The sequence below is a fragment of the Saccostrea cucullata genome, unplaced genomic scaffold (genome assembly GCF_032062105.1).
Source record: "Saccostrea cucullata isolate Sc308-1 unplaced genomic scaffold, CSIRO_AGI_Scuc_v1 ctg690, whole genome shotgun sequence".
Classification (NCBI taxonomy): Eukaryota; Metazoa; Mollusca; class Bivalvia; order Ostreida; family Ostreidae; genus Saccostrea; species Saccostrea cuccullata.
The window spans coordinates 67,649-93,141 of NW_026918916.1; the positions used below are offsets into that span (position 1 = coordinate 67,649).

Sequence of the window (25,493 nt, forward strand, 5' to 3'; positions counted from 1 at the left end):
TCGGTGATTCACAATACGTCATCGATACATCAAAATGTCAAGTTGAAGGCCACAGCTAGTGTTTCTTTTCACGTAAAAAAATTCGGAACAAATTCTGCTTGATATGAATTAATGTTTAGGAATTTTTAAAGGCATTTTAAAGTATTTTATCAACTTAACATTTTAAAAATAACCAATTATAAAATTATCACTTAAGGAATTTTATTCGACAAATTAGAAAAAAAAACTTTGTATGTAGAAGAGGACAGTGCAGTCAGGAAAATGTGATACCGACAAAAATTTTAGTCGCTTCAGTTACCCTATGGTGATCGCCTGAATAAATCTGAAATACGATCGATGTTGGCATTATGCGAAAGCTTGTAAACCCTTAGGGGTGTAAATAGGGGAACTCAAATTTATTCATTCTTAAAGCCCTTCAAAGATCTTTTTTTTTTTTGGTTGTTTAAATAACTGGTTATTTTGAAAATATATCAAACTTTCTAATCACAACTGACATATACATAACATAATTATATGTCTGATCATATTTATTTACGACTTCTAATATTTATTTGGAGGGATTTGCGTTAAGGATAAACTGCTGAAACTTTTCTTTTTCTAAAAACCGTTCCAGTATATAACGTTGTATTTATCATGATATTTGTCATACTATTGTAATGAATTTTATATTTATATTTTTTCTCCTCAATTTTTGCTTTGGAAATCACATTTTAACCTTTAGTGAACCTCGAAATGTTTTCCTATACATACATGTACACATATACATAAATCGCAATTTTTTTTTCATTCCAATGACTGGAGAATTAATACCGACATGTTCAAGAAGAAAGGAGTTTTCTTTTTATTTAATGCTTTGTGTATTAGCCTTATAAAAGCAGGTAAGATATAATCTTTAATTGAATTCCAATGACCTGAGATACACTGTATATACGGAGGGGTCTCACACATCACTTTGCAATAAACAGATGTGTCCCATTCTCGCACATCGGATGGAGTTTACCGGTCATATTTTGTTTGCATGCAGTAAAATTGTATCGTTTTTTTTTCATAAAAAATTTAATAATGCCATTGCCATAATGCAGTCCATGAAAATATTGTTTATATCAAACCTACATGTGACAATCTAAATGCCTATTACAATGCTTTGAACTGGCATACAAACTTTTCAATATTTGAGCCATGATCCCTCTTGATTGTAATGATTACTAGTATTCTAGCCTTTGTGGTCTTATTAAGGTATATGCAAAATACATTATGCTTATATATTTTAAAACATAAAATCATCATGTTAGGTATATATCGTATACCCATATATCCAGTCTTCAAGGTTACGATAATAAAATTAAGTGACAAATGACATGTGCAACTGTAATATAATATTTGTATATAAATAGACTGTTTTTAAGGATTCATGACACTTTGTTTCACGTCTACGTTTAAATGGGGCAATGTTGCTTGATGTACATTTGCCTGTTTATTCGGAAATACCAGGTATTGTTACACACAATATATTAATTCCTGCAGTATTTAGATTTTCATACGTATGTAAGAGGTCTTGGCTGTTGCAAAGGATACTAAAAACTGAAAAAAATATTGTATTCTCAAAAAAATTGAATCTTTAATTTTTGATAGATGCTGTAGTCATGTTAACAAATATATAAAATACTAGTAGAATGAGGATGAAACTGTGACTGACTATTTGATACAATTACTTCGCAGATATTTTCGCCCATGAACAAAGACTACATAATACTCTCATGAAAAACTACCTCACAGCAGTTCGACCAACGACAAATCTCAGTAAACCAATCCATGTTCAACTTCTGTACGACTTAATCAGAGTTGATGAATTAGTAAGTATACAGATTGTACTGTATGAAGTCATTCCAATATTTGTTTAGAAACCTAACTGAGAGTCGTTTTAATTCCACGTTTCTAAAAAATGTATCATTAGCAAAAGTTTCAAGATCAAAAGTCCATTAAATAATACAAAATAGGAGCAGAGCAAACACGGACCTCCAAAACATCGAAGGTTGGATGAGGTGCCATGGAGGAGTGAGAATCCCTGCTGACCGGTCACACCCGCCGTGTGCTCCATGTCATGATAGGGAAATAACGGAAAAATCCGTTGTCAATTCAGTGTTTAAATAATGGACGAACAATTAGTATGAAAAACGTCAGTCAGCATTTGACTCAATGATAAATTGTATTTGTTGACAAGGCCATGGTATCGACCATAGAACTTACGAAGTGATGACTTTAAATGAGACTGCTGATATTTTTGTTTCATCAACTTGTTTGTCAATAATTTACCTCGTTTAAGAAATTGTCCAAATGTATAGCATGCTCTTGCGTATCGAATCAATTGAGATATATAAACCCCGTATGCTGTCGATGAGGGTATATTGCTGTATAAGTAAGGGAAGTTGACGATAGAAAAGTCAAAGTCATCATGTTTATCATAGAACGTGGTTGTTAGATGAGCATTAATGTCATTCAAGCAAAATATCCAAATATTTATAGATGTGTCAGACTCTGTGGCGTCTTTTATCTCTAACTAACCAGGATATATCGTATCGACATTTGACAATACGGCGTGAAAATATCTAAATGTCGAGTTGAAAGACACAGGAAGTGTTTTCTTCTTTTCACGCATAAGTTTTTGCACAAATTTTGCTTCATATGAGTACAAAGATAGGTCTGCTAATAAGCGGGCACAATTGGTACCCATGTGAATTGCAATAGATTGTTGGAAGATCTGGTCTCAAAAAACGACACAGATATTGTCTATTAGAAACTCATGCATCTTTTTGATGTCATCTTCAGAGTACTTGTGTGACAAAGTAACCACAGGCACCTGAAGTATGGATAATACCCCCGCCCCTTTTTTTAATGAAAAAAAAAATTTAAGTGTGTATAATATCTCAAAAATATAAAATTTCCCCGTCAAACACACCTATATGTCGTTATATGCGAGCAGATTGTACTTTTTCTCACGTTTAAAGAATGATCCTATTCGGTAAAAATACACAAGGTAAGAAACAAAAGTTGTAAACAAACGGGGGTTCCCCCCTTCGAGACAGATTTCCAAGGTAATAATAGTGTTACCTATCATAATTTTGCAAGCACTCTGTCAGGGAGATGTTCTCCTACTGAAGTATTTAACCTAAACCCCGCCATTAATGTTTAATATGCCGTAATCGGACGATTTATTAATCGGATACATAAAATTTTCTCCATTGGCAGCGTTGGAGGAGGTTTTGGAGTCGCACTTCTGTTTCGCTTTATTTGATTGGGTAATTGTGATATAGTTTGAATATCTAACCAATCAGATAAAGCGGGGGTTTAGGTTAAATACTTCAGTAGGAAAACATCTCCCTGACAGAGTGCTTGCAAAATTATGATAGGTAACACTATTATTACCTTGGAAATCTGTCTCGAAGGGGGAACCCCCGTTTGTTTACATACAACTTTTGTTTCTTACCTATACCGAATAGGGTCATTCTTTAAACGTGAGAAAAAGTACAATCTGCTTGCATATAACGACATATAGATGTGTTTGACGGGGAAATTTTATATTTTTGAGATATTATACACTCTTACATTTTTTTTTCATTAAAAAAAGGGGGGGGGGGGTATTATCCATACTTCAGGTGCCTGTGAAAGTAACTGCAGCTTCTGGAGTTGAACCACATTTCTAAGGCTAATGCTTGCTCTTATCATAGATTTCACTGCTTGCACGTTGTTGGTCTGTTGTTTCAAAAAATCAATCTTGATATAAAATCTTTGATGTCGTTATATTTTGGTATACCAAAGATCTATAAGAGGGAGTCATAAAAATTACATATTAAAAGAAAAATAAAAAATACAATTTCTTTAAATTTTAAACACATTTAGGCTTTGGCACTCAGTATGCAATAATACATTGGTGAAATATTATTTCTTCTTGTATTTTTTACAACTCTTAGGATGCTGCAAAGGAAACGATTACCACTACATTTTTATTCGAACAGGTAAGCATAGCATATATTAAATATGCCAATTTAACTAAACTGCATGATGTACATATATAAATTATGTCCTCTCTTTAAACAAAAACTGATCTATTAAAAGTTTTATTTCTAGATTTGGAAAGATCCTCGTTTGACTTGGAACACTACAGAATACGGGGACATTAAATCTATACGGTTTCCATACAACTCAGTTTGGCATCCAGATATAGAAATCGAGAACTTGTAAGTGGTCTGACAAATAAGTCCGACGGGTACTTTTGCATACACACAGCATAACCAGTTAGTAGATACGTCGATATCAAAAATACTGTATATCTGCTGGCTTTTAACGTGTTGACTTGTCATTGTCATGAAATATCAGCACTACAAATTGCTTCTTACAAAATTTTCAGGGCGCCTGGGCCATCTTGGTCGTCTGAAGCTTCTGTATACGTCAGCTATGACGGTACAGCCATCTATGTGCCTCACAAAACCGTGTCCACTTACTGCTCAATGGACCTTACATTGTTCCCATTTGATACCCAGACATGCTCTATAACGTTTGTTCCGTGGACCCACAATGCGCTTGAACTAAGATTGGGAATGTTTGGTCATTACTACAATACAACAAAGATGGAAGTCAGTTTAGAAAGCCATCTCGATTTTCAGTGGAAAATTTTAAAAGCCACGGCCGTCATCAACAGTAAGAAGTATTCTTGTTGTCCAGAGGAGTATCAGAGGTTTGTTGTGACGATAAAGACGATGAGGAAGACCAGCTTTTATCGTTACGTCGTCACCTGGCCATCTATCATCGCTTGTTTCCTTGTTCCTTTTCTCTTTGCTATACCTTCACATTCAGCTCAGAAAATTACATTTGGTAAGAAGTGAAACATTTTTGTTTTTGTTTTTTGTTTGTTTACAAATGCATGGGCTTCTGTTGAGGATGTCTAGTGTGAAATGTAATATAAGAGGCAGTGAACTGGGGGGTCGCCTTAAGGCGGGTGAGGTTCAAGGGAGCCCCTCAGAAGTTTCTCAGTTCTAGAGATTTCAAGGTTACATTGTAACATTTAATTAATAGATCCATTACTCCATATGCATAGTCGCATAGTCTTTTTCTTCAAACATCTCATACTTATTATAAACAAGCAGTATCCGGTTTACCCTTTGCAATATGTATTTGTCTTGTACACTTGCATTAAGGTTTAGAAATTTTCATTTCACTTAGGGGCCAATTAAGAGTTTGAAAATGACATTTCTTCGGAAAAACTTAGTTTCCAGAACTCTGACTTGTTACACAAAAATTAAAACATCTATATGATTGGTGGTCAACTTTACGATAGCTAGAGCTCTGTAGATACAAAAAGGGTTTTTTGGAATTTTTCTTAACTTTTTAGTAGGCTTATCGAAGAATTTTTTAATGTAATAAAATATGTCTTTCTAAAGTTCCTAGTTAAACGGAATTATGTTTTTTTTACTTCTTAGATTGTAGACGATAATGATTTTTTTTAAAATAAAGTACTTAAACACTTCAAGAACCCATGGGTTCAATTTAAAACGAGTTTATTATGTAAATTATACCTTTTGCTGCTTTTTGATGGTTCACTAGGTACAGAGGACAATAATTTTAGAGGCAAAATACCACTGTCTCTTGACAACATTCTTCTGCTTAAAGTTCATTTTTCTTGCAGGTCTTGGACTTATGATTTTTGAGTCCTTAATCGTTATAGTCTTCGTTGAGACGAACATTTTCGATCACACTACAGTTCCAAATCTTGGTAAGATATTATGTATAGCATAATTGATGTTTTATTGCAGTTGCTTGTCTCGTCGTTATTTTATCTGATCAAGAGTACACAAACAGGCTATCATCTATGCATGCCTTGCTTTATTAATACACACATTTACATGTACTTTAACTATAATTATTTCGAACTGCAATGAAGTTGAGCAACAGTACATTTGTTTCCATTTGCACCCTTCTAAACCTTTGAACCAACTACTGCAGTCAGTGGTGGGGTAACTTTCTCTTTCACTGCAATTTTAATGATGTTTCTTTTTGAGAAGTTGCTTTAATAATAAAAGTTGTCCGCTTGCCTGCACTTCTCTTTTGCATGAATTATAGTCGAACAAAAAACCCCCGGTGTTATTTTATATTTTAGAATTTATGAACGCCATTTGATGTAAAGTCATGGTTTAATACAACCCTTTATGTCACACCACTGCACTACATATCGAATTTTCAAAATCAACGTACATGCATGTATGCAATTAAGAAATGCACAAAAACATTTTTTTTCTAATTGCACCAAACTTTGTCATTACAATCGTCAACTTCCATTTCTTATGCTGCAAAATACCTTCATTGCATGCATATGGAATTTATATATCTCAGTTGATTCGATACGCAAGAACATGCTCTCCGTATGAACAATTTCTAAAACGACGTAAATTATTGACAAACAAGTTGATGAAACAAGAATACCAGCAGTCTCTTTTAAAGACATCATTGCGCAAGTTCTATGGTCGATACAATGACCTTGTCAGCAAATTAATACATTTTGTCATTGAGTCAAATGCTGACTGACGTTTTTCTTACTAATTTGTTAGGCCATTATTTACACACTGAATTGACGACGGATTTTTTTCATTATTTCCCGATCATGACAAGGAGAACACGGTCGGCAGGGCTCACTCCTCCATGGCACCTGATTCCACTTCTGATGTTTTGGAGGTCCGTGTTTGCTCTGCTCCTAATTTGTATTGTTGTATGGAGTTTTGATCTTGAATGCTGTTCGTTATCTCCTTATGTGTTTCATTCAAAGACTGCATATGAATCCTGAAACATCGGGATACTCAGTATATAGTATCTACATGAGAATTGAAATAAACATGCATTGTTGATTGACATTACTTCGTCGATATACATGCATCTAAATGTAAATGTCCAGTTGATGGTCACCGCAAGTGTTTTCTTCTTTTCACATGTAAGATTTGAATACAAGAATAGGTTTGCTTATAAGAAGGTGCAATCGGTACCTATGGAAATTCCAATAATTGCTGGAAGACCTCTGGAATCCAAAATCCACAAAGATATAATTGTCAATCAGAAACTCAATTATCTTTTTAATATAAACTCAAGAGTACTTGTGTGTACAATCAGAATGTTTTCAACAAAATAATTTTGCCAATGGCCAATGACAAGGTAAGTAAATTTACGAGTTCCATGTTTATTGAAAAAGCAGCTGTCAATGCTGATATCAAAAAGCCTAGACTTTATATCAGGTCGAGACCACTACCTTATATGGAAGGCAATTTTTAACACGTGACGATGTCTTCGTCACACCTATTCTCCAATCAAGTGAATGAGTCCCAAAGCATAACAGTATATACTACTTGTTTACGATTCAATGGCGACACGTGGTTTTCGTCGGTTTACTGCACAATATTTAACTCGTCACCAGAAAAACTGTAGAGCTTCTTGATCACTCTCCATGTTCACATTTAATAATAGAGTTGTTTTAGATGATTAATAGTTGCTTCGAATACCGTACAAACGCTTTGACGTTTGCATGTACATAAAAAAACTTTTTGATAATATTGAGGGGTTAAACAATGATTGCACACCTTCTCCTGCTGTCTAAAACCAAGGACCTATATACTACCTGCTAAAACTATGTACACGTATATCACGTGAAAAAAACTCAAAGGTTTATCGACACGATAGCACCTACTTCTCTTTAAACAATGGGTTAGGCCGATGTATTATAAGTTGATATAAGGCTTCATAAAGCAAATTTTGTAAATGTGAGCATAGAAATGAAAGATTATACGTCATTTTAAATATTTCTTTCACAAATCTCAAAAAAGAATTGAAAATAAGTTTCCAATGGACAATTCAATTCGCCCTTTATTTTCAACACAGCTGGGTACTTGTAGTAGCCCACAATGCATTGCGACTCATTCAGCAGTAGGTAAAGTACACAGATAGCTAATTTACATGCAAATTTATGCTGACGTCAGAAAATCTAGTGGTCTCGACCTGTATATCGTGTGGAATAGTTGTATATAAAGTTGAAAAGGCGCGATTTTTTATGTTGTTGAATCGGGTAAAGTTTTTGATTTTAAATTTTCCAAAAGTTTCTTAGATTTTACGTATCCACATCTTAATTTCCCCCTTCTTTGAAAATATTGTTGCACATTACTCTTGAAGGTTCCCCTTAATCTGTTAATAGAATTACATTAGTATGGAAAACATTTATATTTTTATTTAATTAATTTGGTATGCAAAGATTTAATATTCAACCCATTCCTAATGGAATCCACTAAGTATCTTTGTTTATGAGGATTTTTATGAAGTCTCAGAATCCTATATAGATATGGTGATACAAATTCATTTTGGTTGTTGGGAAATTGGAATATTCAAAACTGACGTTAATTGATGATTCAAATTTGGATTAGAAATCCCAACAGTATATGAAATATAAATCCAAAACAGTTTGTCAACTACTATATGTTCATTGAATAAATAATTAGAGTGTAAATCAAATTCGAGTTTCAAACTGGATGAGGATATGACCTGATATTCTTTTTACTCACTGACGGGCTATATTTCATAAAGCGTTAACATGCATCATGAAATATGCCTGAGTGAAGTATCAGATCATACCTTTTTGCACTTTAGAAATTGACTAACAATGCTAAATAATAATCAAATTTTATTTATTTCAGCCATTTTCCACTTGATAATTTTGATTCTAACATCAGTGAGTCTCCTTTTTTCCATTTTCATCGTCTCGCTGTGTGATGATCGTGGAAGACGGAAGCGAGTACCAGCGTGGTTACAAAGGGTAAGTTTGGCGAGAAAAAGTCGGGGAGTCTTTGTTCTAAGCTTAAGAAAATACTCATTCCTTAACTGATGTTTTATATTTATTTTTCTTACATTTATGTAATGTACAAAAACTACAACATTTTATTTGAAGCTTGCCTTGAATGATACTTGCTTGAGGAAAATACTTTGTCTTGGACAATATGGAAAGTCCTTCAGATATTCTAATGTCGGTCTTTTAGAAGACCCGGGAATACATGAACCTCCACACGACACCCCCGAAATGCACTCAGTGTCCAACAACGATATTATGAGGGACTTATCGGAGTCCATTCGGAATATCTCTGACAAGATGGCCTCTGAGGAGGCTACTGCTAAGATAATACAGGATTGGAGAGAGGTGGGGAGACTGGTGGATAGAGCTCTTTGTTATATCTGTTTTGTAGCAGTGTTTAGCTTATTAATGTGGTCAGTTACCTCCTCCATCTGGTTGAAATGACGACAAGAATACACTTGTAACTATCAAAGAAACAATGTATGTATATGTAAACTGTATTGAATAAGAACACCATTCATGTACTAAAAGTAAATACATTGAAAGTATAGTTGTGGGGGGAGGGGGATTTTAAAAGCGGGCTGTGAATTAAAATCGCGTCCTTCATAGCTGCTCAAAGTACGTAAGCATTGAGAATCTGATAAAAAAGGATGGAAACAATGAAAAGCGCACATCTTCAACTTAAAAAGTTATACAACTGCATATTTTGCTATTGGTGGTATTTAGCTATTGGTGCCTTTGTATCACAGAAAACTGTAGAAAATATATTTTTCTGTATGTGTATTACTTTTATTATTAATTAAAACTTTACAGTATCAATAGTGTAAATTGTGTTATGTATAAAGTATTACAAAACAACAACCGTGTTTACATGCTTTGTTTGATTCTTTAAACTTAATTTTTGAATTGTCAATTTAAAAATCCGTTTTAGTGTCAAGAAAAGTAAATTATTCAGGTTTGGTTCAATTTTCATGCTTTTTGTTGAGGAAATCCAGAGCCATAAGAGCATGAAGCTCCAATAGAGTTTATGAAAGTTTAATGTTGATTTGCAATGATTGCTTAATAATTCACGACATATGAATTCGATAAGTGTTTTATTGGTTTAAAAGAACTATGTCGGGATGGAGGAATGTAGAAAATGTCTTCTGTGAATAAACTTGACATTTTAAATGACATCCTAAAAAAATGATTCCCTTGCTGCTAAATGACCTGAGTGCCAAGTACAGGTCTAATTTTGGGGCCATCTAACAGTAAGTAGGGACGTTAAAAAAAGAAAGGTATTGCAAGATTATACTTAAAAAAGTACAACTGGAAGTGTGATGAAATGAGTACAGATGCTACACCAAAAGACTACAAGTTAAACATTCTGCTTGACATCGTTTGAAAGAGAGGGTCACAATTGCTGCACCTTATTTCATTGCACAAAAAGTACGCAATCGGCTTCGGGAAAGCCTGCAAGCAAGACTGGCCATTGAGCACAGTGAGAGATCTTCATAATACCAACTCCGGTTGTCATGGGGACTTGCCTTTCAAGTTTTATTCAAAAGACCAAACAACCTTCATTTCAAAGTTCTGAGCACTTGGGAAGGAACACTTTCTACTTAGGAGCAGAGAGTTATTTTGAAGTTATTGACTAACTCACTATTTAAAGTTCCTATTTAAAGTCAAAATGCAGCTTTCAAATCAGACCTATTAAATGTGGTAAAGAATATGAAAAACATTTTTATCAAGAATAAAAATTTATTTAATATACTTAAATCTTTTCAGCTACATGCATATGCTTAAGAGAAACTAATGTAAACATAATTTTCTGCATGTGTAATTGTGTGTTACAGTATAACTGTCTCATTTTGTAGCCACAGGCACAACACATGCTATTCACACTGAGTCTGCACATGTACTTCAAAGGTTGCTAATCCTTCACCAGATACCACAACAGTAAATCTATCCCTGTAAAAACAGAGCTATTTGTTCATTTTAAAAAGTTAAATGAAAGGCTCATAGACCACAGTGCTCATCTGGAATCCATCACTGATTCTATGCAAACCAGATAAATAGGAAGAAGATGAGAGATAAGTATGTAGAGAAATAGGTAGATAACTGTAGAAAAATGAAATCTTTCACTGTGTTCAGAAAATTTCTGAAGTTAGTTTAATTTTTTTTTACTTACTTGTCAACTTTCAAGATGTCCATGTTTGATATGTCAGTCACACACACAAACTTACAACTAAGCTGCTGTACCTGGAGTTAAAATTAAATTCGTCCATGAAAAATAGAATAATGTACACCTAAATTATATCACAGAATGCACAACCTCTTCAATTCATGGAGAATTATAATAAAAAAAATTTAATGCAAAAGCTTTTATAGCACTTCTTGAAAATCATCAATGAACAAAACGTTACATACAGAATAAAACTGGCAGAAGAACAGCTAGAAACACAGAAAGACAAATAACCCTTAGTTGCTTTTAGTGAAAGCTGAGGAATAAAATTTAAGAGTCAATGTCATGTATGTACCTGTATATGATCACTATTAACCCTGAGATCCCACAGTATAAGCCTCTGATCAATGGACACTGATAACAGCTTACTGGGAGATAGAAACTTCACACCTAAAAGTTTGCATATTGAAAATCATATCTTAATGAAGAAATTGAATGAAAATTCAATCAATTTACAGCAACCTTGAGCTAGAACAATCTAGAGATAAATAAATAATTGTTAACTCATCTTGAAAATGTTTATTTTCAGAAAATTTAACGGTGAGTATGTTCAGCTTACAACTGTGGGTTAAATGTTTTATTTAAATACTTCTTCACATACAAGTACCTGTTATTTCTGTTGCATGAGCACATAAACAGGACCCTTTAGCCTTGACCCTGATGACATCATCATCAAACTGAACCAATGAAATACATATAGCATTGTCATCCCCACCACTGGCTATCAGGAAGTCATCATCTGTATATAAAAAGAAAAGTATTATAATAATACTATAAATAGGGTTATTAAACTTATGTTGGTGAATATTGGCACAAGTTGGCTGTACAAATGCACAAGCTTGTGATTGCATTTGTACAGCCCACAAGTACCAATATAACTCCTTTATTACATGTATTGAAAACTAACAAACAATTCGACAAAATAAATTACCCATGAAATTTCTGTTTTTCCTCACATCACAAAAATTTTACCACACTAATTACACACTTTACAGTAGTATTCGATCTTGCAATGATTAATACACTTTTTTGCAGGCAACATCAAATGGTCTTTTTTTTTTTTTTTACTTCAAAAGAGTTCTGGTTGGTGGTATGGTTATATGATATCACTTCCCTTTTTAAGTTACCTTTATAATGGAGCCAATCCATTCCATTGACACCTGACTGATGGTGACTCAGGACAAATCCAGGTCTCATTATTTCCATGGCCTCTTTATCAACCGAGTCTGTCTCCAGAGATCCGTCAAAATCTTCGTGTATGCCATCAGCTTCATAACATACTCCTGAACTATCATCACTGTACTGAGAGTACTGTAAATCACTTCTTGCTTCCTGTTTATCATCAGTATCACATGTATTTGAGGCAGATATCAAAGAGTTTTTCATATCACACTGCTCCCTGAGACTATTACTGATATTGTTTCCTATATCACTCTCTATGGAAGAGAAAGTCCTCTCCATTTTTACTTTTTCAGGACGTGATTCCACTCTATTTTTAACAATAAGGGAGATATTTTCTTTGTTTATTTTCCAGAATGCTATCTGACCATCAGTTGCAGCAGACAGTATGTACAGTTCCGAGTCTGTTTTGTTCTTTCTTGTGAGTGTGGACACTTTTAATACGCAGTGTTCATGAAAGACAGATTCCATTAGAAGAGTAAGGTCTCTCTTTTCTTCATCAAAAATGTATAACCTGAAAATAAGAACAGAACATTTGAAAGAATACAACAGTTTTTGAATTCTCTCTCTCTCTCTCTCGTCCCTTCTCTTTGACGTTCCATCAAGATTTTCCACAGCCACTAATTCTGTAATGTCATTGTTTGTAATATGGTAAAATGCAAGATCAAGAAAAAAAATCTTACAGAAAAAAAAATACATGTAAAAATACATATGGTACATTCACAATATACATGATCACTAAATTTTTTCTAAGTTTTACTATTTACACAAAATAGATTTAGGTCTATATAATCTTAAGGAATACTTTTATACACAAGAATGAATTTTTTTAAAGGCATTGAGTAAAAATACAATTATCTCCTTTAAAAATATCTACAGTAGATTCCAGTACAGAGAAATTCAGAGAGAAATTTTTTTTAAAGGCTGAGTACAAATACAATGTATCTGGTTTTCAGGTAATTACATCACACAGGCACACATGTGCTTGTTCAAGAAATTAATAAATTATCTGTACATTTTACATTTTATTTTATAACTAAGGAATGCTAAAAGATACCCACATAAAAATATTCATCAGTACCATCATTGAATCACTCAAAATTTGGAGTTTACCTAACATAAGCATCTGAGCAGGCAGAAGCCAGGACATGTAAATGATCTGGAAATTCTGTCCACACTCTTGTGAGCTGAACACTACTAAGGTCCATAAACCTCGTCTCTGGATTCAGTTTTATCTGCTGTAGTTTCCACATCCTGGTTCTTCCTTTTCTTTTGATCTGACCAATCATGAAGCTGCACAGATTCTCAGTTACTAGGGAGGTGGAGTTTTCTACTGTCAATCTCCATACCAACATCTGAGCTCTGCCACCAGCAGAAAACATTAACATGGACTTCTGGTCATGTGACTGTTTGTAGGAGGGGCATAAACAGAGGGCCCTCACACTAGATATATGTCCATTCAGGTACTCTATGCAAGACATTTCTTTCACTGCATAATCATTATCTTGCAAGAAATTAAGGCTCATACATTTTCAACAATGTTTAAACAAGAAACAATAATATTTTAGTCATTACCTTTGCATGTTCACAATTTTTCAGTTCACTTCATAACTCTTAAGACTTAAAATTGCACTTCTATGAACAAATAAAATTTTAAATCTTTTTAATAGTTTTTAAAGGATACATTTTATACTTGATATCTGTACACTTGTGTCCTCACTTCCAGTTAAAATAATGCATCCATCTGTTAATAAAAATACTTGCATCACATAGCAATTTAAATATCACATTTCTGCAAAGTTACAATCTTAAATACAACATAGATTAGCTTCATAAGTTTTGTAACATATCTTCTGACTATGCTGGGGGTAAACAACATTACTAAATAAACAACTTTACAATAAAGGGCCATTTTCACTTACCCTCTCTCGCATCAAGAAATCTAACACAAGTTATCTCCCTTCCGTGTAGAGCACTCTGCAAAAAAAAAAAAAAAAAAAAAAATAACAGAATCATATCCTTACCCCTCATGCAGTATGCACTTTAAATAATCAATAACCTAATTATTTTCAGAAATAAAAACCAACAACAAATTTACATAAACTTAAACAATCAAAATGTTCAATGAAATAAATTTTGGACAAATTTTTTCATGTTCTTATCTTAGAATTCTATTCATTTCATATTCACCAGCAATTAAATGTAATGAATATAATTTGCAGGATTATACACACTCAATAATAAATGAAGAATTGTATATTTGTGAGAACCTTGAGCTTCACTTGATTCTGTTGGAGTTTGGTGTCACATACAATCACCTCCCTTGTTTTCTGATAAACAAATCTGAAGTTGTCTCCCTTGGTGTTGCTGTCCCATGACCTATGACCTCCACCACAAGGAATCTGTATGAGCTTCTGATTGCTGTTTACACTCCATAAAACAAAGTCACTCTATAGGAGGAAGTACATGTACAAAACAAGAAGTATGTGAGCCAATTTATATCTATAAATTAACTATTATATCTCAGTTAAATTTATACATTTATCTCTATAAATTTACATTTTATCCATAAATTTACATTTTTATCAATAAATTTAAATTTTTATCCAAATATCTGCATTAATATATTAAATTTTAAAAGATAACTTATTCATGTTTCAGTAATCTAGACACATTATGAGTCAGGTATAGGCAGGGGAACAGAAACTTCCATATTTATACTTGCACTCAACTGTAGCTTAATATAAGAATTTCAGAATACTTGAACAAGTAAAAGTTCAAAATATTACATGAATTCCAACCACTTACTGACTGAAATCCAAAGACAAAAAAATCTGCTCCTTCTTCAGCTATCTGAAGTCTGTCAATCCACTCAAAGCCCTTGTACACACGGTAGCTGTTTAACAAGGTCATGTGACCAGCATCATGGCTGAACACTCTATAGCAACCATCTCTTCCTGTTGTGTAAATATTGTCTCCATAGAAACAAATGCTAGTCACACCTGTTTTTCCATGAATTTTGGGGAAACTCTGAGATGGATTCTTCTGTAAAAAAGAACAATTAATTGATTTAAACAAATATAGAGAAAAAAGATGGAGTAATTCTCCCCTTCAACTTCATATGCATCCTTGTGATCTAATTTTTGACATATGGATAGGACAAATAAAAAAAGACATTTTCATGTATATAACTTTTATCTCCAGGTCAGACCTAGAGCAATGGTAATATGGAATGATAATGAATTGTAATATTATTGAATTCTTCAGTAATGTGATGTAATGGACACATAAAATGACAAGAATGACTGAAAGTCCTGGCTGATAATTACTAAAACTTACACAGTCACTTCCCAGATGATACAAATGGATGGTGCCCCCTCTGTCCCCACAGATCAGTGATCCGTGACTAACTACAGCAGCTGACACCCATCTATGTTTACACACAGGAAGAGTGTACATTCCACAACACTCTAAATGCATGGACACAACTTCAAAGTTCCACAATTTCTAAAATATTCAAGAACATGGGTGTTTCTAGTGTAAATGTACAACAAAGTAACCTTCTACCTTATGAAACTTGAATTTCATATCTACTATGTAACTTAAAGATTTTGCCAGACTTTTTCAGGTGGTTTTGAATTCAAATTCAAAATAAATTGATTAATTGTAAAAACTCTGTATTTACTATTTCTCCATCTAGACCAGTGGTGAGAAGCTGGGTACCAGACAACCAATGGACACTCATTATTTTACCATTACATATCCTCCAGTCCTTGTTCACCCAATTTGACTTACATGTTGCATCTATAAGTGCAAGTAGACTTTTAAGAAAGCTTTAAGTTAAAAAAAAATTGATTAATTACGCTTTTAAAGACCATTATAAATAAAAGTAACTAAATCTTATTTAAGAATGAATTTAGCACAAACACCTCTACAGGTAAAAATCCTGAGTGTTCCATGGATATTTCCCAATGTAAAACATCTCTGTTTTGTATGAGCTACAGACATCACTGTATAAGACCTGAATTCTGAATCAGCCTGTAGAGTCAGCCATCTTTTTTCCTCAACCTCATACAAGTACAAATACCTAGAAATTTGAAAAAAAAAGGGGGGGGGAAGGAAATGTAAAGAAAATACAGAAGGAGATTTTTAAAATATGTGCTAGCTAGATTAAACATAAATATTTTTGTGGAAAACCAATATTTTTGTTAGCAACTTTTGCATTGCTTCTTGTCAGCTGATTTACATACATGCAAAATAAATGATTAAAAATGATATATTTCATTGTTAAAACTTGTGTGCTTTTTAATAATTGCACTTAACAGATGATGAGGATATATGTGCTTAATTTTTTAGTGTGCTAATTTATGTAATATGCTATAAGCATCACTTGATAAATGTATACTTCAACAAAAAAAGTGCTTCATGAATTTTTTGGCAGCAATCTTATCCATTCTTTTATTTCTGCTTACTATACATCAAATATGTATTTACACAACAGGTGATAAAGTGCAGCACATCTTACCCTTCATTGGTTATGATGATAATCTCATCATGATTTAGCAGAGCTACTGAGCGTGGGTAGTCATCTACCTAAGATCATAAAGAAAAGTTCTCAATCAAATTAAAATACAAAATCATATATATATCTGAAAACATTGACTTTACAAAAAAAATTTTATATAGGTATACATGTACATGTAGATTGAACAGTAGGGAGTGCTGCATTGTTTGTCATCTTCTTGACAAAGGTATGAAAACATCTTCATCTGTTTGTTGTTCTTGTCCATGTTTTCTTTTGTACACATCATTGAAAAATTAAATGACACCCAAATTTAAAGATTAATATTGTTTTAAGTCATGGAGATTTCTACAGTTATTCCCCTTGGAGAAATACCTTTCCAGGTGGCGTATGTGGCAGTTGGAGAGCATGCGTTCTGTAATTTGACCTTTCTGACCTTGATGACAAATACCAGAGACGAACACTGGCATCACCCCCTCCTGTCACCTGTAGAGAAGAGAGACCAATGGAAACTCTATAAATCTCAGGAATAGACTTTTTTGTTATATTAAATGTTTATGTCATTTTTAAATGTTTTTATTTATAATGAAATCCATCCTTTATTATTTCTTCTGAAACATATATATATAAATTAAATAGATTATGAAATTCTTGATCTGAGAGTAATAGAGATTTGAACAATTGAATTCATAGATAAAGGCATACCACAAATCTTTCTTTGTCATCAACTGTTAAACTCCAAATACTTTTACCCTGCAATAAATCTAAATACTTTCAGAAAAACACTCCTATAATTGATAAAACTCAAGGTACTTGTATTGAAAAAGCCATTCTAAGATACATATGTAAATCATTAGATATACACTGTACATGTAATTAGAAAATTTACCTTATGACCTTTAAACTTCTGAAGAATATCTCCATTGTAATTCCATACACAGCATGTTGAGTCCTAAAATGAATTACACTGCAGTAGTATTGAAAAAATGCCATTTCAGTTATATATGATTTCCAGTTAATTATCTTTATAGATGTATTCAATTTTAAGCTTCTTGTCTTAAAAAGGCAAAAAATTTTATAACCTTATACACTGTAACATTTTTAAGTATGATTTATGTTTTGTATATTCAATAAAAAAGAACAAAATTAGGGAAGAAAATGACATCAGTGATCAACATCATCCCTTAATTTAATGAATGTGATAAAAAGAAAAAAATGTTTGTGCCTACCTCTCCAACACTGACCAGAGTTGTGGACAGTAATCTGACATCCCACACTCTGGCTGAGTGACCATAAAACACCCCAACACAGGAACAGCTGCTGTTTTCCCATAATTCCAGAGGAGTCTCAAGCTCACTGGGAGCAGAAGAGTTCTCAAATCTGAACAGCCAAAGTCGGATGCTGCGATCATCTGAGGCTGAACACATCATCTGTTTCTGGTGGAAATACTCCACAGAAAAAATTACTCCCTGAAAAACAAGAGGCCCATGGGCCACATCGCTCACCTGAGAAGCTTTGACCATTCTGTTCTTTACCAGATTTCACCCTTGTTATACATAATGCATTCCCACCCTACCCCACTGATCATAATTTAGACATTTTGAAATCTACACTACCCCATGATCCTTCCATGGGCACATATGTTTCAGCATTTTTGGCCCAGTGGTTCCTAAGAAGAAGATTTTCAAAGATTTTTCCTATATATTTCATTGTAAAACTTTGATTCCCTATAATGGCCCCGCCCTTCCCCCGGGGGTCATGATTCCTACAATTTAGAATTTACACTACCCCAGAATGCTTCCACATAATTTTCACTTTTTCTGGCCCAGTGGTTCTTGAGAAGAAGATTTTTAAAGATTTTTCCTATATATTTCTATATAAAACTTTGATTCCCCATTGTGGCCCCGCCCTTCCCCCGGGTGTCATTATTTGAACAATTTAGAATCTACATTATACCAGGATGCTTCCACATAAGTTTCAGCTTTTCTGGCCCAGTGGTTCTTGAGAAGAAGATTTTCAAAGATTTTTCCTATATATTTCTATGTAAAACTTTGATACCCCATTGTGGCCCCGCCCTTCCCCCGGGGGTCATGATTTTAACAATTTAAAATCTACACTATACCAGGATGCTTCCACATAAGTTTCAGCTTTTCTGGCCCAGTGGTTCTTGAGAAGAAGGTTTTCAAAGATTTTTCCTATATATTTCTATGTAAAACTTTGATACCCCATTGTGGCCCCGCCCTTCCCCCGGGGGTCAAGATTTTAACAATTTAAAATCTAAAATCTACACTATACCAGGATGCTTCCACATAAGTTTCAGCTTATCTGGCCCAGTGGTTCTTGAGAAGAAGGTTTTCAAAGATTTTTCCTATATATTTCTATATAAAACTTTGATTCCCCATTGTGGCCCCGCCCTTCCCCCGGGGGTCATGATTAGAACAATTTAGAATTTACACTATACCAGGATGCTTCCATATAAGTTTCAGCTTTTCTGGCCCAGTGGTTCTTGAGAAGAAGCTTTTCAAAGAATTTTCCTATATATTTCTATGTAAAACTTTGATTCCCCATTGTGGCCCCGCCCTTCCCCCGGGGGTCATGATTTGAACAATTTAGAATCTACAATACCCCAGGATGCTTCCACATAAGTTTCAGCTTTACTGGCCCAGTGGTTCTTGAGAAGAAGATTTTTTAATGACCCCACCCTATTTTTGTCTTTTCTTGATTATCTCCCCTTGCGAGGGGATATGTCCCTTCATTTTAACAATTTAAATTTCCCTTAACCCAAGGATGCTTTGTACCAAGTTTGGTTAAAATTGGCCCAGTGGTTCTTGAGAAGAAGTCGAAAATGTGAAAAGTTTACAGACGGACAGACAGACGGACAGACGGACGGACGGACGGACAGACAGACGGACGGACGACGGACAAAATGTGATCAGAAAAGCTCACTTGAGCCTTCGGCTCAGGTGAGCTAAAAATTATACACATATTAAGGCCATAAAAAATTAATTTCTTGGTTCTCAGGCCCTCCCTCATCTCTTCCAAGGGTGCCTCATTGACCCTTTTTATTGCTAAATCAATAAAATAAAAACAACAAATCACCTCCCTCAACATTTTTTGAGGTTTTGTACAATTGATGTAAAAAGCTGCCTCATCATGTTTTGGGGGCAATAAAAAAAAAAGAAGCCTCCCTCCCTCATGATATTTTTTGAAAAAAAGACCTGAGAACCAAGGAATTAACTTTGCATGGCCTAAACAATATAAAAACTTGATTTTCATTAAAATTTCTTTATTTCAATCTACAGGAATATCAAGACTTTTGGGGATGCCATCCTTGAAATGATACTACTCTGTATTACTTTTATAGCAAATTAAAACAAAACTGAAATTAAATTTAAATTTCATACATAATAACAAACCTTGTGTCCTTTTAGACTTTTTAAGACTGTCACTTGACCAGACTCTGACTTCTGACCTTTTGGGGCCCACAACAATATTTCATTGAAAACAGTTCCAGCAGCCAAAAGAACTTGATCCCAATTAGAATTGATAAACTTAGCACAATATCTTGATACCCAAGATAAGGAATTATGTGTAAATATTGTTTTATACAATTAGTACAAAATCATAAATAAAAAATAAAAATACAAGTAGATTCTGGTGATAAAAAGAACTTATATAAAAATACTTTCCTTGTATTTGATGTATCAAAATCTTTCTCATACTGTAAATGTATCATATTTAGCATGTACAATATTTGGTGGAAATTGATTTTTGAATAAGTTGGCGTTCATTTGATTTAGCGCATTTCTTCATTTTCTTAATTATGTGTATATGTGCAAGACATTTAGCTATGTACTTGATTTAGCGGTTGCTGGGTTCTGCCAAAGCCGCTTAAAAGAATACACAGCCAAATATAATACGTTTACAGTATATGGAAAAAATCGAGAATCTTTGCTTCAAGGAACTAATATCGCTAGTCCTCAGGACTTCCTTCAAATAATTACAGTACTTTTAATATAGAATTGAATAACTATATCACTTAATAAAACTCCATGAAAAATAAGTTAAAGGTACTTGGACACAGATTTGAAGTTATTATTTTCTCCATAATATTACAACTTATATATTTTAATAGCATTTCACACAAATATTAATTAAAAATCTTATTTCGTTTAAAAGATATTGAAATTTCAAATTTTTCGGCGGGTTTGATTGACATATCGTTGCACTCTCACAAATTTAATTTTATTCTTAATCCTTAGGAAAAGTGGCAATCTCGTTTTGTATAAATGAAAAATATTAATACTATAATCCAGAAAATTCAGAGTAGACACGTTCGAAAGCAAAACAAACACACAATATATTGTCAGTCCGTGCAGTTGTGGTAAGCAGACTGTGACGATTGAACGCACCCGGTGAATTCTAAATATAAACAATAACAGAACTCGAGCCCTGTTTACAAAAACTGTGTACATAACACGAGTGTGCTCGATTTGCTAAATTCTGCACGCACCTCTTAGTTCGGAATGACGATACTTGTGAAGGTGTTTTGCTTTCTAACATTTCTACTCTGAATAAAATTATTTTTCTTGATAAAAGTTTTAATATTTCTCATTAAAACACATCAAAATTGCCACTTTTCCTAAGGATTAAGAATAAAGTTAAAAGAACTATATGCGGTATTAACCAACATTTGCCCCCCAACATCAAACTTTGATGGAGTAATATTTAATTAAGTCCTTAAACAGGGGAGTATATGCTGACTTCAAAGCACTGAATAATTTCATAAGTAATGACGTCATATGTACGTAATGACGTCACAAATATGACGTAAATTTCAGTTTTTAATGAATTTTGCAGAAAAATGTACATATTTCGTCGATATTTTAAATAAAAGTCCCCGAGCGCATGTGTGTTCAGGATAAATATTTTGATATAATGTGTAGAATGATAATATCAATGAAATATGTCAATATTGTTCCTGAACACACATGCGCTCTATAAATTTTAAAGCTTAAATTGTTGAAATTTTGTCCATTTTGTCCTCTTTCTGAAAAAGGATATAAAATCGGACTAGTTTGTGACGTCATAAAAACAGAAATTGTGAATACACTGCTCTGGAACTATAATATTTTCTGTTAACTTATATTTCTCGTACAATTTATTGAATTCAGCACATTTCAGGAAGTTTTCAAAATTTGACTTTTGTGGGGGCAAACATATATGCAATATACCGCATATAGTTCTTTGTGAAAGTGCAAGGATGTGTCAATCAAACCCGCCAAAAAATTTAAAGTTTTAATGACTTTTAAACGAAATAAGATTTTTAATTAATTTTTGTGTGAAATGCTATTAAAATATATAATTCGTGATATTATACAGAAAAAATGAGAAAATATTAACTTCAAATCTGTGTCCAAGTACCTTTAAGACGTACTGTATTATTATATAGTCACAATGTATTAGGATACAATATACAGTTTTCTACACAGGTCACCTTCTCCACTATCTGGTTCTGTTTCCAGTTCCACAGAATCACAGTGTTATGTCCTAAAGCTAAAGCCAAATTATCATTCTTCTCCTGTTTAAAAAAGAACAAGTTGTATTCATAAATAACATCGTAAACTGTGTGCATGTATGATGAAAAGGTCACATTACCTTTGACAAAGGCTCATGACCTTGACCTAACATGAACATTTGACCTTGAACTTGAGCAAACTTTAAAAATGATTAGGTCTCTATTTCTATAATGTTGAGCTTTTAATTTGTTACATGTTATCTATGTTAAAAATCCCACACAGCCAAATGGACCAACAAAAACCAAAATAAAGACAGACTGATGTGTAGTTTCCCCCAAAATATAAACTCACATTGCCTAAAAACAATACATCCCAAATCCAGTCTTCAAATTCTGTCAGATCCACTTTTGATGTCACGCTGCAAGCATTTTTAGAAGTTTCATCATCAAATGCACTGCTCTGTGTTTTCTTTGCAGGTAGATGAAAGTCTATCACTGTAATGCTTTTTTCGCCAAACACTGCCAGAGTTGATGACTCTAGCTGACCTTTGAATGCTATAAAAGGCAGAATTCATATACAAGTGTAAGCTCAAGAGCATGTTGATGCATATTAGCTAGTATTTGTATAAGTAAAGCAAATACCACATCTTTGTCCTAATTTTTAATTGTCAGAAACAAATGGTATGCACTCAATTCAGAATTCTCAACCACTAAGCAGTCAATTTACCTCTGATTCCATGAATACAGCGACATGGCAACACCAACTCACAGGATATGCTTCTCTGTTGAGAAATATCAAGAGTGTGAAGATAGCTTCCGATTCCTAATGAAATAAAATCAACAGATCAGTTGTGGGCAGGTAAAATTTTGGTTGAGGCAAGTGTAGGTAGTTCTGCTGTTGAAATGACTTTATCTTATAACCTAGCTGCAGTTCTGTAGCGTTATGGTTTTATATATTTGTCTTTGACCATAACGCTACAGATCCCGTAATGCAAAAAAGGTGCAATTTACGGTGCAATATTTTTTGCGCACTTTTGGGGAAAATTTCTCCACTTTCTAGCATTGGTCAATAAGCTACATTTCACTCCCTAATTCTAGACACATTCTGTAGCCAATATGTATATTTTATCCACCTCCCAACCATTTATATTTGTCACTACAGGCAATAAACTCTCTTGAAGTGAATTTTTCAGCAATCTAACAAATAACTTTAATCTAGCGAGTTTATCACTTGTAGAGACGACTGTAAAGGGTTGGGAGATGGATAAAATATACAGATTAGTTAAATAATGTGCTTAGAATTAGGGAGTGAAGGGTAGTTAATTGATCGATTCTGGAAATGCTACAAATCTGCAGCTACTTATGACTTTTGATCTGCACCTTATGAGGTGAAGGCTGGACAACTCGCCCCCAAGACAAGTCGCCCCCAAGACAACTCGCCACCTTTTCAGGACAACTCGCCCCCAATTTAACTCGCCCCCTGTTAAGACAACTCGCCCCCAGGTTAAGATAACTCGCCCCCAGCTTTAAGAAAGCAAATTGGGGGCGATATTTTTTTTATATAAATGTATATATTTTTTATTTAATATATATATTTTCATATTATTTCGATATTTATTTTTATTTTAAATGTTTCTGGTGTCAGTTACGCTAAAAAATTGTACTCCTCTCCTCACGTGAAATGCCTGAAAAAGAAATATGTTTTAGATTAAATTCATCAAGTCATTTATGCCTATAACATTGCGCTTAAAAAAGGAGAAGATACGATTAATATAATTTTTTTCTATGAAATTAAAATGTTTATTTTTTATATAATATTAAATATATTTTTTTATTGAGTTATTTGAATGTGATTTTATATTTTAAATTATTTGTTTCCAACTCAAGCTTTCTTGAATTCTTCATCACTTTAAGGTTTTAAGTTGCTTCGGAGCTTGGATACACCATTTTTTTTTATCAACTGTATATACGTAATTTTCGAGGCTTGCATGCTCTGACAATTCTTCATTACTTTAAAGCTGCTTTGGAGCTTGGACAAGCCAATTTTTGGTCAACTAAATATACATAATTTTCTTGGCTTGCTTGTCCTAATTGATCATCACTTTGAAGTTCCAAATTACTTGTGAGCTTGGGGATTTCATTAAAATTCTGTTTGATGTTTTCATTTCAGTTTTCATAAGTTTCCTAAAAGCCGTCAATAGAATATCATTAATATGTCATTAAATAATTAAGATTGTTCAACTTAGAACATTGTACTTGATTTACCTAGACATATTCTACAGTTAAAAATTTAAAACAATATAATGCATTTTTTGCTTTATTTCATAAGAAAAAAGTCTAAGGAAATAATAAATATTTCATACATATATTGTATTTACTTTATATATGAAAAAACCCAAACAAATAACAACATATTACACACACAATCGTAAATATTAATTTTATTTTACTTATAATAAATATCAATTATAAATCATAAATTAATTTTGCATTTAAAATATATTTTAGTGAATAATATATGTCGTTTTTTCCTTGCAATACACAATGAAATATAAAATTCTACAGTGGGGGCGAGCTGTCCATTAATACTAAATTGGGGGCGAGTTGTATTAACAGGTGTTATTGGGGGCGAGTTGTCCTGATTCCGTCCCGAGACATCATTTTAACTAGGACAATCTACAGTGAATCTTACAGTCACTTACCCCGGATGGTGCTACCCAAAATATCTTATATTGAGAGTAGATATTTCTATTGAAACAGCACATGGGGAGTGCAAATTTTATAAGGGACAAACATTTTGCGATGATAACATGGATAAGTTGAAATGTATACCTGCCAAAACAAAGTTGTCTGTGATAATTTGCAAAGCGGTAACTGGGCCTGTCATGAAATCGCACCGAATAGCTGTTGCACGCTCCATGACCTCAGTTGGAAGCTGTTGACAACGCTTATTCAAGTGCTGGTTGTAGCTTTAGCTGTTTAGTTGAACAGTTCAGGCATGCAGCTTGCACTAGTTATATCGAATCGGTGACAGTTTACTTTTAAGGCCTCCGGAGATGCGTTCTATTCAGTTCATTTGACAGATATAAGAAAAGTACCATGGTTTTTACACTTATTAGCATTATGTAATTTTTATCTAACCTAAAAGTAAAACATTTTAACAACAGATTCACGTGTT

The 25,493-nt window shown here is 33.4% G+C and overlaps 2 protein-coding genes across 3 annotated transcripts; one reads left to right on the forward strand and one right to left on the reverse strand.

The window, feature by feature from the left end:
- Positions 1–793: 793 nt before the first annotated feature.
- Positions 794–9,683, forward strand: LOC134275753 (neuronal acetylcholine receptor subunit alpha-6-like). Its single transcript, XM_062758030.1, has 8 exons — positions 794–878; positions 1,720–1,853; positions 3,969–4,013; positions 4,126–4,235; positions 4,406–4,869; positions 5,681–5,767; positions 8,721–8,839; positions 8,972–9,683. Exons 1-8 carry the CDS (start codon positions 815–817, stop codon positions 9,314–9,316), a joined length of 1,368 nt encoding a protein of 455 aa, XP_062614014.1. The 5' UTR covers positions 794–814; the 3' UTR covers positions 9,317–9,683.
- Positions 9,684–10,630: 947 nt separating this feature from the next.
- LOC134275761 (tRNA (34-2'-O)-methyltransferase regulator WDR6-like) lies at positions 10,631–25,438 on the reverse strand. Of its 2 annotated transcripts, none has more exons than XM_062758064.1 (23): positions 25,148–25,438; positions 23,043–23,138; positions 22,668–22,870; positions 22,269–22,378; positions 20,214–20,361; positions 18,027–18,266; positions 17,687–17,749; positions 17,503–17,550; positions 17,173–17,283; positions 16,801–16,868; positions 16,211–16,362; positions 15,961–16,079; positions 15,615–15,782; positions 15,084–15,320; positions 14,546–14,725; positions 14,198–14,252; positions 13,960–14,019; positions 13,389–13,779; positions 12,224–12,789; positions 11,704–11,835; positions 11,392–11,486; positions 11,043–11,113; positions 10,631–10,822 (listed from the first exon to the last, which is right to left on the reverse strand). In XM_062758064.1, the coding sequence occupies exons 1-23, from the start codon at positions 25,233–25,235 to the stop codon at positions 10,747–10,749; spliced, it is 3,477 nt and encodes a 1,158-aa protein (XP_062614048.1). In that variant the 5' UTR covers positions 25,236–25,438; the 3' UTR covers positions 10,631–10,746. The 2 variants fall into 2 exon arrangements, with proteins under 2 accessions (XP_062614048.1, XP_062614042.1); XM_062758058.1 differs by having other exon boundaries at positions 16,205–16,362.
- Between the last annotated feature and the right edge of the window lie 55 nt (positions 25,439–25,493).

Coding starts and splice junctions, on each gene's coding strand:
- LOC134275761 (XM_062758058.1), bottom strand. CDS start 25,235: ATGGAGCGTGCAACAGCTATTCGGTGCGATTTCATGACAGGCCCAGTT. Junction 15,321..15,614: donor ATCATCTGGGAAGTGACTGT/GTAAGTTTTAGT, acceptor TCTTTTTTACAG/AAGAATCCATCTCAGAGTTT. Junction 14,726..15,083: donor TTGTCTTTGGATTTCAGTCA/GTAAGTGGTTGG, acceptor TTCCTCCTATAG/AGTGACTTTGTTTTATGGAG.
- LOC134275753 (XM_062758030.1), top strand. CDS start 815: ATGTTCAAGAAGAAAGGAGTTTTCTTTTTATTTAATGCTTTGTGTATT. Junction 879..1,719: donor TATTAGCCTTATAAAAGCAG/GTAAGATATAAT, acceptor ATTACTTCGCAG/ATATTTTCGCCCATGAACAA. Junction 4,014..4,125: donor CTACATTTTTATTCGAACAG/GTAAGCATAGCA, acceptor TTTTATTTCTAG/ATTTGGAAAGATCCTCGTTT.